At 47.5% G+C, this 14,895-nt stretch overlaps 1 protein-coding gene across 1 annotated transcript in view; it reads left to right on the top strand.

Moving 5' to 3' along the window:
• The window catches only part of CSMD2 (CUB and Sushi multiple domains 2), a 628,049-nt gene extending 619,718 nt beyond the window's left edge, over positions 1–8,331 (top strand). Inside the window, exons 67-71 of the mRNA XM_056122939.1 lie at positions 335–447; positions 2,413–2,500; positions 3,563–3,701; positions 3,788–3,996; positions 7,727–8,331. Of these exons, the coding sequence (XP_055978914.1) occupies positions 335–447; positions 2,413–2,500; positions 3,563–3,701; positions 3,788–3,947 (500 nt within the window). The 3' untranslated portion in view covers positions 3,948–3,996; positions 7,727–8,331. The remainder of the gene's footprint in view (positions 1–334; positions 448–2,412; positions 2,501–3,562; positions 3,702–3,787; positions 3,997–7,726) is intronic.
• The last annotated feature ends 6,564 nt before the right edge of the window (positions 8,332–14,895 follow it).

The following is a 14,895-nucleotide window of genomic DNA, read 5'->3' as shown; positions in this document are numbered from 1 at the left end:
CCTGCGTGCCCGCCCATGTTCCTGCACCCACTGCACTGTAAGGCTGCACTCACATTAACTGAGCCAGCAAATACACAAAAACACCTTCACTTGATCCTCACAGAGCCTGTGAAATTAGGGTCACAGACAGGAGTCTGTGATTTGGCTACAAACAAGGTCATGCCCTTTGACCCACCCAGCTTGCAAGCTACTCTTTGCTCACCCATCTGCCCTTATGATGGGACGTTGATATCAAGCACCCATGGCAACCGGACTCACTCACACCAAGGACCCACAGGCTTGAATTTTTACATTCTCCAGACCTTTTCTGTGTACCTTCTGAACTTTCTTCCAGGAATTTACAAGAAAGAAGATTTCCACCTCCTCCTCCAGGTGTACCAGGTTACGGGCCCTGTGGAGATCTTTGTGAATAAGTTCAAAGATGATCACTGGTCTTTGGATGGACATGTAAGTGCAGCAAAATTTTATTCACCCTCACCCTCTTGTGCCTTCGCCCCACCTCCAGTGCTCACTTCACTGGCAAGCAAGAAGGGTGAAGAAAGTAGACGTTTCTAGAATCACGAGAACACTTAGCAGGAGATTTGCTGTGGGGGCAGGACTGGGAGCAAGTCTGTCCTCATCTTCTAGAGTATGGGCAGAGGAAGGTGGAAAAGACCAGAAGCCTGAGAGCCTGGAGTCTGCTCCTTAGGGCAAGATGGAGCAGGTTCTGCTGCAAAATCAGAAAGCGAGGAGTTGGCAGTTCAAAACTAAGTCCAAATTGAGGGCAATGGCATGGGGGTGAGGGTCAGGGCAAGTGACTAGGATGGACATCAGCTCATAGGTGAGGGTGTGGAATGTGGGTGATTTGGCATAGCTGGGGGGAGACCAAGATGAGGGGAAGGACTGCCATCTTTCTAGAGATGGTTCAGGATATTCTCCCAAGTGCCTGGCCTGGGTCCTACTGGCTTCTAGAGGAACATTATCAGAGTCATGTAGGGACAACAGAGCCCTCCCCTAGGAGGGCTGCCAGGGGGAGAAAGAAAGGGTACAAGCTGGGGAGCCTGGGGGGTCCGAGCAAAAGTACAGAGGGCAGGGTTCTTGCCTTGCAGTCCAACCTGGGTTTGATCCTAGCACCCTATAGGGCCCCCTGAGCACAGCCTAAAATGAAACCTGAGGACAGAGAAGGAGCTAGAAGTGCAGGCCAAGAGGCTAGAAGCAAAGGATGCTCTGGAGTGTATGGGGAAGCTGCAGGGACTCCTGAAAAGACACAGACAATGCATTCGGAGACCCCGTGTGTGTGGTAGGGGAAGGTGGGCATGAGCACAACTGACAGAGGGCTCCATCCTTGGGAGCGAACACGAGGCAGAAGCTATACCAGTAATTCTGTCACTGTCACTGTCCTCCCGTTGTTCATCGATTTGCTCGAGCGGGCCCAGTAACATCTCCATTGTGACAATTGTTACTGTGTTTGGCATATCGAATATGTCACGGGGAGCTTGCCAGGCTCTGCCGTGCGGGCGAGATACTCTCGGTAGCTTGCTGGGCTCTCCGAGAGGGGCGGAGGAATCGAACTCGGGTCGGCCACCAACATGGCTGCTTGCAAGGCAAACGCCCTACCCGCTGTGCTATCGCTCCAGCCCGCCAGTAATTTAAGCATCCTCAAAGCATGCCCTGAGTGAACAGTCCAAAGCCTGCACTGTGGACACCTCTCTCTATTCCATGCATATGATGGAGGCAAGGAGTGAAAGAAACAGCAAAGACATGTGTCCCCAAGCCCCCTCGGCCCGCTAAGATTTTAACACCTTGGGGCCAGAGCAATAGTACAGCAGGTAGGACTCTTATCTTATATGCTGCTGATCCTAGTTCGATCCCCAACAACCCATATGGTCCCCTGAGCCCTACTAGGAATGATCCCTGAGCCCAGAGCCAGGAGTAAGCCCTGAGAACCACTGGGTGTTGCCCCAAATCAATCAATAGCAACATTTTAACAGCTCATTGGGACTGTGATGCCATCTCCAGTGTACTGATCCACTCAGGCCATGACTACAGCTATGGCCCACACTGGCCTAAATGCACTCCGTTCATCTTCACAGCAACTGCAGTCATGCGAGTTATCAACACTATTCCCATCTCACAGACCAACGGCAGGGTTGGATCTCTAGAAAATAAAAGATGTCTCTTTTATTTTTATTATCTGGATTGAACCCAAGTTGGCCAAATGCAAGACTCCGGAGCCCCTGTGGAGCCCGGTATGCTGGCCACACTCTTTCCAGGCCTTGTGTGGACTATCCACGTCTGTCCAGGCAGCAGGGTCTTTGGGTGACACGTGTGCGTTGGGCCACATGGGCCTCTGTGTGGTTTCTGGCATGACAGCACATGTTCTGGTTCCTTCTGGATGGTCCCAGCTTCCTGTCTCTGTCCCCACCATCACAGGTCTCCTCAGAGTCCTCCGGAGGCACCTTCGTGTACCAAGGCTCTGTCAGAGCCCAGGGCTTCGGGCAGTTCGGCTTCCAAAGACTTGGTAACAAGCATTTGTCCCCTGGGGGTGCGCTCACAGGGGTGGGGGCTGGTGGGGTTCAGCAGGCAGAGATGGGAGCCGCTCAAAACTCTGCACTTCCTCCCAGGAAGCAAACTCCTGGGCACAGTGCTCAGCTTTGAACAGGTTATTGCTGCGCCCTTGGGTGGAGACCCCCACATGGCAGACACTGAGATAGATTCAAATACAGCCCTCAACCCCAATCTGTAGGATTATCCAACATGCTGTCAGGCATCCTTCAGCATTCAGATGGGGCTCTTGGGGGTGCCCCTTGAAGCAACCTTAACCCCAGGCCCAGCCCTGAGAGCGAACCACCCTGTCCAGTTCTGAGGGGATGACCCTGCAGTCTCACCAAGGGGCCCTGAGACCCACTTGCTCACCCTACCCCTCGGACCTTCAGGAAGGACTCAGTCTCCCTGACTTGCTCCCATTCAGCTGCCCAGCCCTGAAATCACCCACCTGGCCGTTCAGTGACCCCTCACATTCTCGGGGACAGATCACCATCAGCCAAGTGCACCAGGAGACCCCAGGACACCAATTTCTGTTCCGGCTACACAGCTTCTTCCCCAGATGCTGAGGCATCCCCTGAGGCCCCAGCCTGAAGCTATACCCTAATTAGAGGTGGGGGGCAGTTCAGGGTCGGGGGGAGTCACAGTGTCTTGGTTGTTTGAACCCTGAGTCTTGCTGTGCGGGACAGGGAGGAGCTCGGCACCCCGACTTCTACCCCAGTCAGTGCCCATGTCCTTGTTTCTGTTGTGGCTTCCCTGTAAGATTCCATCTGACGGAAGGCTGCAGGGCCAAAGGCAGCTCACACACATCCATGGATCCATGGATATGCTTGGAGTTTTCTTCTAAGCCTGGTGTCAGCTTCTCCTACACACTCCTCCCGAGTGCACAGGGAGGCTGGCGCTCTGGGCTCCCAGACTTCTCCCAGCTGAGTGGGAGAAGTTGGCATCCGTGCCCAGGCCTCTGTGCCCTCTCACGTGCCCACCCTGTGTGCCTCCCGCCATGTCTCGGGACCTGACTGTGTACTCTGGGACTTTGTAGACCTCCGGCTGCTGGAGTCTGACTCCGAGTCCATCGGCCGCCACTTTGCGTCCAACAGCAGCTCCGTGGCAGCTGCCATCCTGGTGCCTTTCATCGCCCTCATCATTGCTGGCTTTGTGCTCTATCTCTACAAACACAGGTGGGTGTTGGGGAAAGGCACTGACACGGGTTGGGGCCTCTCTCTCTCTCTCTCCTTCATGTCTGGCTGTTCTCCCGCCTTTCCAGGAGAAGACCCAAAGTTCCATTCAATGGCTATGCCGGCCACGAGAACACCAGCGTCCGGGCCACGTTTGAGAACCCAATGTACGACCGAAACATCCAGCCCACAGACATCATGGCCTCCGAGGCCGAGTTCACTGTCAGCACCGTGTGTACGGCCGTATAGCCCCTGGCCTGGCTGCCACCGCCGCACAGAGCCCCGCCTCCGGCAGCCGGTGAGACTTACCCTGTGCTCGGAGAACCCCCACCCGTCACACACACACATTCCCACACTCACACACTCTCACATGCACACATTGCCACACTCAAACAGGCACACTCACATGCTCTCACAATCACACATTCTCACACTCACACAGGCACACTCACACACTCTCGCACTCACACATTCCCACACTCACACACTCTCACAGTCACATTCTCACACAGGCACATTCACACCCCCACACATTCTCTCTCTCTCACACAGGCACACTCACATGTTCTCACACTTAAACGTTCTCATACTCACACAGGCTACACTCACACATTCTTACACCCACACAGACACACACACATGCTCTTTCACTCACACAGGAACACTCATGCTCTCACACTCATACAGGAACACACACATTTTCACACCCCACAGACACACACACTCATCACACAAGCTTGCACAATCACACATTCTCACACAGACACATTTACACAAATTGTCATGCTGACACACAGATAGATTCATGCACACACATACACTCATGCATAGACACACGGATGCATAATACACATTCATACACACACACTCATACATGTTCGCATACTCAAAGGCACACAGAACACATCCCCATAGGTTTATACTCTTACATACATTCTTACATACAGAGACATATAGACACAATCACAGATACACACATTCAAATACACATACACTCACACACACTGGCGCACATATCCACACACACTTTCATACACACACTCATACATCTTCATCCTCCCACCCACACTGACACATATATTCACATGCACACACACACACATACTAACCCACCTCAGCTAGAGGAGTGTGTGCTGAGTGCTGTGGTGTGCCAACTACTGTGCTGGGCACTGCTCACCACCCGGGAGGCCCCGGCATTATGCCATTACAAAGGGAAACTTGGCCAAGATGATGCAGCCAGTGTGCAGCTGTGTCAGAATCCCATCCCAGGCAGCCAGAGACAGCTCACACCACCACTTCCAGCAAAATATCCAAGCAGTGTCTGAGTGAGGCTCTCTGAGAGATGTAGATACAACAGCTGTACAGCTACACACATTGCTCTTAGTCCCCTTCGCCTCTCCCGCTGTCAGTTCTGCATGTGACCGATACTCGAGTCCAAAGACAGAACTTCTTGTTCTTCAGGGGATCTCTGGCTTTGGTCTTCAACTAACTAGACCAGGCCACCTCATTAAGGGGGTAAATCTGCTTGACTTAAAGTCTACTGACTGGAATGTCACTCGTGTCTAAGAGTTACCTTCACAGTGACATCTAGGTGGGTGGAATCTGACCAATCTTGTCCCCCCACCCCCAAAACAAACATCTAGGAGCTGAGAATCTTCAGGAATTGTATCTAAGCTGTACCCCTCTGAGAACGGTGTCCTTACCCACAGACCCCCAGTTTCCGAGCATGGACGCTCCTTCCCTCAGGGGCCTCCTCCTACTTCAGACAGCCAGCCAGGGGGCCCAAGGATTTGAGGGAGAAGAGTCATGGCCACTCCCAACCCCAAAAGTGGGAATTTCAAGAGAGAATAGAAGAGCCAAACAGTGGACCCTGGGCTACACCCCACAACTCTGGCAATCCCCACTTCCCTGGGGCTGGCCATGTGTGAGTCTTCCTGGCTGGATAAACATGCTCTTCCTGGAAGGGGAAAAAGCTAGCTGTGAGCCAGGGTGAGAAGACTGAACTTACCCGGGGCATGAGGACAAAAGATGCCCACAGAGGTAGCAGTAAAATGAGAACACCTTCAGCTCTCCCTCTCGCCCAGTTCCCAACCACACTGCTTCATTTCACCCGCACAGCAGCTCTGGGAAACTGTCCCAGACCCGGCAAGTGCCAAGTCACACAGGGCCAACACGGGAGCTCTGTCCCAGTCTCAAGCCTGTTGCCTCCACCCACATTCTCCTTCCCTCCTGCATCCATATTTTCCCTCTAGATCATTTCCTGTGCTTAAATCCGATTTGGAAATTGTAGGTATTAAGATGACTTATACATGAAGAGATATAAAAATGTTTTCAGGAAATATGGAGGCCACAATTGAACACCAACAATTTATTAACTTTTTCCTCCTCCTTTTATCTCTATTCAAAACAAATATTTAGAGAGAAAGGAGAAGTTGTCCCAGCAGGACCATTTTAATATGCAAAAAAAAAAATTCAAAATTGCATTCCATCTCTCTTTTCTTGGCTTTTTTCCCTTAGAACAGAAAGGAAATATTACAGCGGTAGGGCGTTTGCCTTGCACGCAACCAACATGGCCGACCCGAGTTCGATTCCTCCGCCCCTCTCGGAGAGCCCAGCAAGCTACCGAGAGTATCTCGCCCGCATGGCAGAGCCTGGCAAGCTCCCCGTGACGTATTCGATATGCCAGACACAGTAACAACAAAGTCTCCAATGGAGATGTTACTGGGCCCGCTCGAGCAAATCGATGATCAACGGGAGGGCCTTTACTTTACTTACTTATTCTCAGAATAGAAAGCAGGAAAGAAAAAGTCAAAGCTTTTCTGATGGCATCAATCAGGCTTTCCAGGTGATCAGTGATGACCCTAACCTCTGAATTGCAGAATGACTGAGCAGAGTAAAAAAGAAGCCAGAGCAGCCAACACACACACACACACACACACACACACACACACACACACACACATACATATCCCGACCTCCATCCCTGTCTCGGCTCTGAGGGTGCAGGTGCCTGTGTGCTCCATGTTTGCACCTCTTGGGTCAGGTGTCTCCCAAATCTAAACAGCCCCTGGGCCACCCCTCACCAGCATGCAGTGGTTCCCAGTGGCTCTCTGTCCCGCCCACATCTCTCTGGAAAACACTCCCCAGCCCAGAGCTGGAACACAGAGAACCATTCACTTTGCTCAGGAAGGGAATGTGCAAAAAAAAAAAAAAACATCTGAATGGAGTAGAGAAATAATACAGCAGTCAGGGTATATGCTGGGCCTTTAGTTCAATCCCTAGCACCACGCACCACACCCACCAACACTGCCAGAATGCCCAGAAATCCCTGGCATTCCACAGCCTGTCCCGGTGCTCCACCATCCCCTGAACAGGTTCATCCATTTGAAATTTAACCATGTGATTAGGTGATGCATTCCAGTGCTCTCCAAGGACAGAGAGTGGGTGAGGTTCACCTGAATCCTGCACCTGGGGAGATTATTGAGACCTGGGTTGGGGGGGGGGGGGAGTAGTGAAAAGGTACAGAGGAGGAAGGCTGCTATGACTCGGAGATCCCTTCCTCTAAAAAAAAATAAAATAAAATAAAATAAAGGAAGGATTCTTTATATCTATGTGGTTATAAAGAAAGATGCATATGGCCCAGGATGGATTTGTTATTCCATGTCCATTTTGTGAGCATTTTGTTCTGATTTTGAAAGAAACTAAAAGTGTTCAGTCTTTTCCTAAGTCCCCCAAAGTACAGCCAACCTCCTTAATACCAGGTCTCCTGTGTCTTGTAGAAATGTGAGTTCCACCAGGGAAAAAGATGGGAAAGGCACTGCTCTCGTGTGTGATTCCGCCTCTGCCCAGTTCTGTTTGCACAGCAGAAAACTCAGAGAGAGAGTGAGGCCAGTGTTCGTCGTCTCTCCCCTTCCTTCCTTGCTGTGCCTCCTTTCTGTTGCTTTCTGCTGCCCCCATCCTTCCCCCCACCCCTCACCTCTTTTTTCTGATGTTCGTTTCACAAACCCTGTGTGATCTTTTGTCCCCAGTTTTCTCCAGGGGCCAGAACACCAGCGCCCCTGAGCCCAGTGCCCAGTGCCCATCCTCATCTCTCTTCACCTGTGTCTGCTCCTGATGAGACTTGGGCCCTCACCTGGCCATCATCTGCACCCGCCGCCCGGGAAAGAACCCCCACTGGGCCCCAGCTTTGAGCCGTTGGGAAGGAGGGGCTCCTGAGGTGGCAGAAATTCTGGATTCAAAATCACAGAGCATTTCGTGGATGTCCTCGTGAGTGTGCATGAGCCTGGGCACACATATGCACACACACACACACACACACACACACACACACACACACCCTTCTTCACTGAGTCCTGAGGCAGAACCCATAGAAGCTTCCATATAGAGAAGGTGCCCTGCCCCGGCTTCCCACACATCAGAGAAGAGGCGAAGAGGAGGTGGCAGCTTGGGCCGTGAACCACACACCTGCCTGCATCGAGAGTCTGCAAATGGATGGCTTCTCCTGAAAAATGATAGCAAGGTTACCCCAGGGACAGAAAACGATTCTTAGAAAATTTGGAATTTTTTTTTAGCATAACACTACATTAGAAAGTTAGAGAATTAAAGATCCATTCTGGGCCCTGACGGGCTTGGGAAGGAAAAAGAAGTGGTAGGAGGTCAGAAAAGGAATGTAAGTGTGTGACCCTGCCAGGGATGTCCAGGGTCCTGGCATCATAAAGTGCTGGGAGGAGGTGCTGGGGTACTAGCGTACCCCAGTGTCCAAAAATATCACAGCTCTCAGATCTCAGATCAGAATCTCTCCCCTGCAGTTGACACTTCAGGTAGGCCATTTCTAGACTTCAGCAACTCCTAGTGTCAGGAATCATTACTCCCACTCTATCAATGAGTAAAACAGAATCAAGATACAAGCCCAGATCCACCTGACTCCAAAGACTAGGTCAGCAGCTGCTGGAAGCTCAGCCCAGCAGGGTCCGGGAGTGGGGATCAGGGGTGAGTCTCACTGCACACCAGGGCCTGGGCTGACAGAGTTCCACAGAGAACCCGAGCATCCTCTTGGAATTGTGTTTGCTCTGCCCAGGACAGTGCAGGGCAGGAATTCAGGTCCCCGGCTCCCTGCAGCCCCCTCGACATCCCATCATAGCACCTGAGAGAACCTCGATGGAAAAGAATGGAGCAAATGGAGCTCCACCTGCTCTAGCCCCCCACAAGCAGGTTGGATTCGTTTTGAGTTTCACTGTGCTTTGAGTGTGAACTCGAGGACTGCTGGGTTCAGAGCCCCCACTCTGTGCCTGTGTGCCACAGAGTCCATGTTCGTGTCACCATGAAAAGTCCTCTGAAGCTTGGTCAGAGTCAGGTAGTAGGTCTGTGTTCAGCAACTGCTAGCAGGCCCAGTCATGGCAGGAGTCAACTGCTGCCCGTTTGTGTCCTGGGTGGCAGACTCTCTGGGCTGGGCAGGAGGGGACCCATCCAGACAGGCCTGCACGCTCATTCTCGATCTTCCCACAGAAATAGACACAGGAAGTTCTTGGGTTGCTCCCTTCCTCCTCTTTCCACATCCGCTGACCCCCACGGATTCCCCCAGGCTGCCTGCCCGCCTCCCAGGGGGCCCAAGTGAGGTCCTCAGAGATGGCACGTGCTGACAGGAGCCCATCACCCTAACTTGTGTCCCCCTACACCTCCCCTGGCCTTTGCTCTCTAGCCCCAGAGGCCAGGGAAGGAGCAGGACAGATCGGGCCCTTCATGTACCATCTCCAACACACTCAGTCACCACCATCCCATGAGGGAGAAAAAAAAACAAAAAAAAGGAAATCTAAAAACAAAACAAAAAAATTTTTTGTACAGAGATATATTTTTATTATACAAAGTTTGTACAGTACCAAAAAAAGAGAGAGAGAAAAGGTGTAAATTTTTTTTCATTATTGTAGGTAAAATGGTAGTGGAAGCCTTTTTTGTAAATGTAATAAAATGTATAAATATGGTTTTCAGAAAAAATCAAGTGCTGTAAATATGTAATCTACATACCTTCTTGGCTTGTCTGCAGTATATACATTTAATTTATCTGTCTCTGTATATGAGGCTTCCCCTTGGGCTCCCGCATTATGATACTTTCCTGAATTTGAAAGCAATTTTAAATTTTTTGAATTCAAATAAAATATAAATTTTTGCATTGGTTTTCTTACATTTGGGGGGCTTTCCTCATGGCTGGGGCAAGTGTTTGTTGGGAAGGGGAGGAGAGAACTATTTTGAGCCTAAAAGCCAAGAGGGGAAATTGCTTTATGTAGCTGCTACTACGTGTTGGAAACTCCAGGTAAAAATTCTGATGAATTCAAAATGAATCAACCCTCCATATATTGAAGCTAAAACTATAGAGAAAAGCCTCACTATATTAGATTTGACAGAGATTTCTTGACTATGACACCAAAATAATAAACAAAAAGGAAAAAATAGATACAGCAGGCTTTGTCGGTGTCCAAGCTTTCTTAAAGGACTTAACCAACAGAATGAAAAAGTAGCCTATAGAAAGAGAGAAAATATTTGCTAATGATGTAGCTCAAAAGGAAATAATTTTCAGAATAAATAATCCTAAATTATCCTATTTTTAATCAATATAGACTTGAAGACATCTTTCAAAATAATAGACAAATTTCCAGTAAGCGCACGCACACACACACACACATACACACACACACAAACCATTCAATATAGCTAATCATTAAGAAGATAAAAGTCAAAACTACATATGCCATTTCATACCCATTAAGATAGCTGCTATTAAAAAAAAACAGAAAAGTGTTGGTGAGAAGGTGGAGAAACGGGAATTCTTGTATACTAATGATGGGAATGTAAAATTATATGACATCTGGGGAAAACTTATGAAAATTCCTGGGGGGAAATTTTTTCATTCTACTGCTCTTTGAGGTATTTGCTCAAAATTCATGACAGTGTGGTCACAACATTGTGAGCAGCTCTGTTTGCAGTGGCACTACACACAATAGCCTAGCGACAGAAGCAGATCAAATGCCAATGGACAGGTAGGTAAGCAGAATGCGGTATAAACCTACAAAGAGTTAGTATTCTGTCTTCAACAGGAAGGAAACACTGGCACATTTTGTAACGTGGATGAAGCTTTTATTGAGAAGGGCACCCCAAGTTATGATCACAAGTTCCAGGGCTCACACCCAGAGACATTTGACCTGAATGTGTGAAATCAGTCATTTATAAGACACACTGCTTGGTTCCATTTCTCTGGTGCATCTAAAATAATGGAGCCCAGAGGCACAGCAAGGAGGTTTACCGCGACTGCAAGGGAGGTGGGATGGGATTGAATTATTGTTTAATAGATATAAAGGTTCAGTTTTTACAAGATAGAAGATTTCTGAATATTGGTTTAACAACAATGTAAATAGAGCAAATACTGTTGAACTGTGCATCTTAACATGGTACAGGGGGTAAACTTTATGTTGTTTGTAGTTAATCCAATTTAAGGGTTTTTTTTTTTTCATTTAAGAAGGAACCTGGGGGCAAAGAAGCTTCATTCTCTTCAAGGCTAGAGTTTGGCCTAAATTCAGTCTAAGGATTGCAATTGAAAAGGCAAGTGTCTTAGGCAACAGAAGATTCATAGCAGAGAAAGGTTAAACATAGAGGGAAAAGGAGAGTGTGGGAAGAAAGTGACAAGACTTAAGAATCTCCTTCTCTAATAAATAGATGGATGATAGACAGTAAACAATAGACATGTTAACATCATATATAAGATATTTAAACCTGAAAATCATGCTTAAATGTCATATATATGTGCATGTATATGTACATATATATGTGTGTGTGTGTGTGTGTGTGTGTGAATCATCATTACATTTAGAAAATTTAACGGACTACCTTCAGGTTTCTGATGCCCAATTCCATTTACTGTCTTGGCCCCAGTTGTCCCCCAGTAACTGCATAACCTGATAAATACTTACTTAATCACTTAACTTCCCGTTAATTGTTGATTTGCTCGAGCAGGCACCAGTAACATCTCCATTTGTCCCTGTCGCGTGCTAGTGTAGCCCAATGGCATCTGTTCGCTCCAGGAACATGAAGAGCCTCAAACTGATCGTTCATGATCTTGATGAAGAAGTCTGACCATCTGGTAGGTGGGCAGCCACATGGTCTTTTGACGTCCCGTGGAATCCAGTTGGTAACAGCTCTAGTTCAGCAGTCGTCTTTAAATCTCATTACGTGACCAGCCCATCTGATTTTTGACACCTTGGCAAATGAGACAGCGTCCCTGATTCTTGATTGTCGACGGATGTCAGAACTCCAGATTCTTTCTCTCATTTGAGTGAAACGTGATATTCCAAGCATAGCTCTTTCAATTCTTCTTTGGGAGACCTGAATAGCGTTCTCATCCTGTTTGTGTAGGGCCCAGGTGTCTGAGGCATATGTTAATGCAGGAAGAACAGTGGAATCAAAGAGATGTGCCTGGAGCCGGAGGTTCTTCGTCCTCTTAGCTATTTCTTCAACGCTCTTGAAAGCGTTCCAAGATGCTCTCTTCCTCCTGCACAGCTTGAGTGCCAGGTCATTTGTCATGGTGACTTCTCGACCTAGGCACACAGAGCTGTTGCATTCGGAGATGGTCGTTCTGTTGAGAGCGAATGGGGTGTCAGGAACGAGGCTGTTTCTCATAAACATTGTCTTCGTAAGATTCAGCTGTAGTCCTACCTTTCCACACTCACGGTCAAAGTCGGCCAGCATTTGTGCCGCTTGGCTGATGTTTGGTGTTATTAAAACAATGTCATCAGCAAAGCGGAGGTGGTGTAGTTGCCTACCATCTATCTTCACTCCCATTCCTTCCCATTCCAGTCGTCGCATGATGTTCTTGAGGGTGGCACTGAAGAGTTTTGGTGAAATGGTATCACCCTGCCGAACCCCTCTCTTGACATCAATGATCACTTCCTTGTAGAATGGTGAGATCCTGGTAGTGAATCCGCAATACAGCTCACGGAGGATCTTGATGTATTGGGCTTGAATGCCCTGATTGGCTAGGGCTTCAATGACCGCTTCCATCTCAACAGAATCAAAGGCCTTCTTTAAATCAATGAACATTAGGCAGAGCGGCATCTTGAACTCCCGAGAAACCTCAATGAGCTTGGTTATCATGTGGATATGGTCGATGGTGCTGAATCCTTTGCGGAACCCGGCTTGCTCGCATGGTTGACCTTCATCTAGTGTTCTGCCAATCCTATTTAGGATGACTCAAGTGAACAGCTTGTAGATGACAGACAATAGGCAGATCGGGCGATAGTTGCCAATGTCATGGATGTCTCCCTTCTTGAACAGTAGTACGGTCCTGCTGGTTGTCCATTGGGACGGAACCTTGCATCCAGACAGGTAGTGTGTGAATAACCGAGCCAGTGTATTGATGAGTACTGACGGCAGGTTCTTCAGGTGTTCAGGTCTGACCTTGTCTGGGCCGGGTGCTGTTCGTTTCTTTACTGATGAAATGGCGTGTCGGATTTCGGAAGGGAGAATGTTGGGAATGACATATCCATCCTGTGGAATTTGGTATGTCGGCAAGTAGACATGGCTATCGAAGAGATTTGAGGAGAAGTCATGGATAATCTTCTCCATTGCCGTTCTGGAGGATGTGATAGATCCATCAAGACGTTGGAAGGCAGTCATCTTGGTCTTGTAGTTGGCGAAGGACAGGCGGGCGTTACAAATACTTTTTCCGGCTTCTGCCGCTTCTACCAGCACTTCTGCTCTTCTCTCTTTGAGGTCTTCCTTGATCACATCTCTGCACTGCTTTGTGAGCTCGGACGTTAGTTTGTGGTTGCCTGAGGCATGCGCCAAACCTCGTTGACGAATAAGCTCAAGAGTTTTCGAAGACAGGCAATTTTTACAGTAATTACCAGTAATTACAACTGGTCTCATTCACCTGACCCTGATAAATACAAAATTTCTTAATTTCAAAATAAAAATTTATTTCAGCTAGGACATAATATAATATATAATAAATATATATAATATATATTATATATAATATATAATAAATATAATATAATAAATATATTTTCTACTGGCCACAGGGAACTAAATAGATGCAACCCTTCCTAAGATTCCTTGACTAGAATTCAAGGCCAGAATTTTGTAACACACAGGCACCTACTGGATTAACAGCTGGGAAAGCAGAGCAGAAAATATTAAGTATAAATTCACCCAACAGACAAACACTTTATAATAAAATCACAACATTTTTTGCACATATGATGATGATGATCATGCCAGAGCAGTCTTGCATAAATCTAATGATTTGAATAGAGACTGCAAGGGGAAAACTCAAACCAGTGAAACTAAGTTAGACTGTTACCATAAAGCCAATCAAAGCCAAAAAAGAGAGTGCCCTTTAATTAAGAAATCAAATAAGCAACAAAATCACTCATATCACGCCTGACCCCAGTATCATCGCCTCTCATTGCTGGCCTAAGAAAGTCCTATGCAGTTATCCTGAATAGACAAGGACACTCAATACCCCTACAAGGTCTCTAGCAGAATAAACACTCTATGGAGTGCTTGAGGCAAGTGTTGGCCAGAGCAACTGGGCAAGAAAAACAAATGCCTTTCAAATCAAAAAGGAAGAGATACAAAGATCTCTGATTACAGGTGTTATATTAAAAACCCTAAAGACTCTACCAAAAATTAGATTAGATTCAGCAGAGTTGGATAATGCACAAGCAACCTGCCAAAGCGAGGTGTGTTAAAGAAGCCACGGTCCATACATACAATGGAACATGGCTCTGCTCTGCTTCAGTAGCCACATTACTCCAGATGCACCACATAAAACATTGATAAAGGAAAACACCAATAAATGGAAAGATACTCTTGATCGGGTGCTATGAGAATTAATTTTACTAAATAGCCATACTAACTACACACAGCTACATAGATCAACAACAACAACAACAAAAAATAAAAGTCAAATAGATAAAAGGGAAAAGAAAGTAAGAAATAGGAGAGGTAAAGACAGGCCAAGTAACAATGTAATAGGGATCCCTGAAGAAGGAAATAAAATGAAATAAACAGAACAGAATTGATAGTTTAAATTATTTTTACCAACTTGTATGAATCCTCTAGTAAAGCTAATTAAATCTCTAAAAATACGTATAAATAGGGGCTGGAGCAATAGCACAGCAGGTAGGGCGTTTACCTTGCACGCGGC

Source organism: Sorex fumeus, unplaced genomic scaffold (genome assembly GCF_029834395.1).
Source record: "Sorex fumeus unplaced genomic scaffold, SorFum_2.1 ptg000047l, whole genome shotgun sequence".
Classification (NCBI taxonomy): domain Eukaryota; kingdom Metazoa; phylum Chordata; class Mammalia; order Eulipotyphla; family Soricidae; genus Sorex; species Sorex fumeus.
The sequence above is the reverse complement of the archived record's forward strand: the minus strand, read 5'-3'. Positions and strand labels throughout refer to the sequence as shown.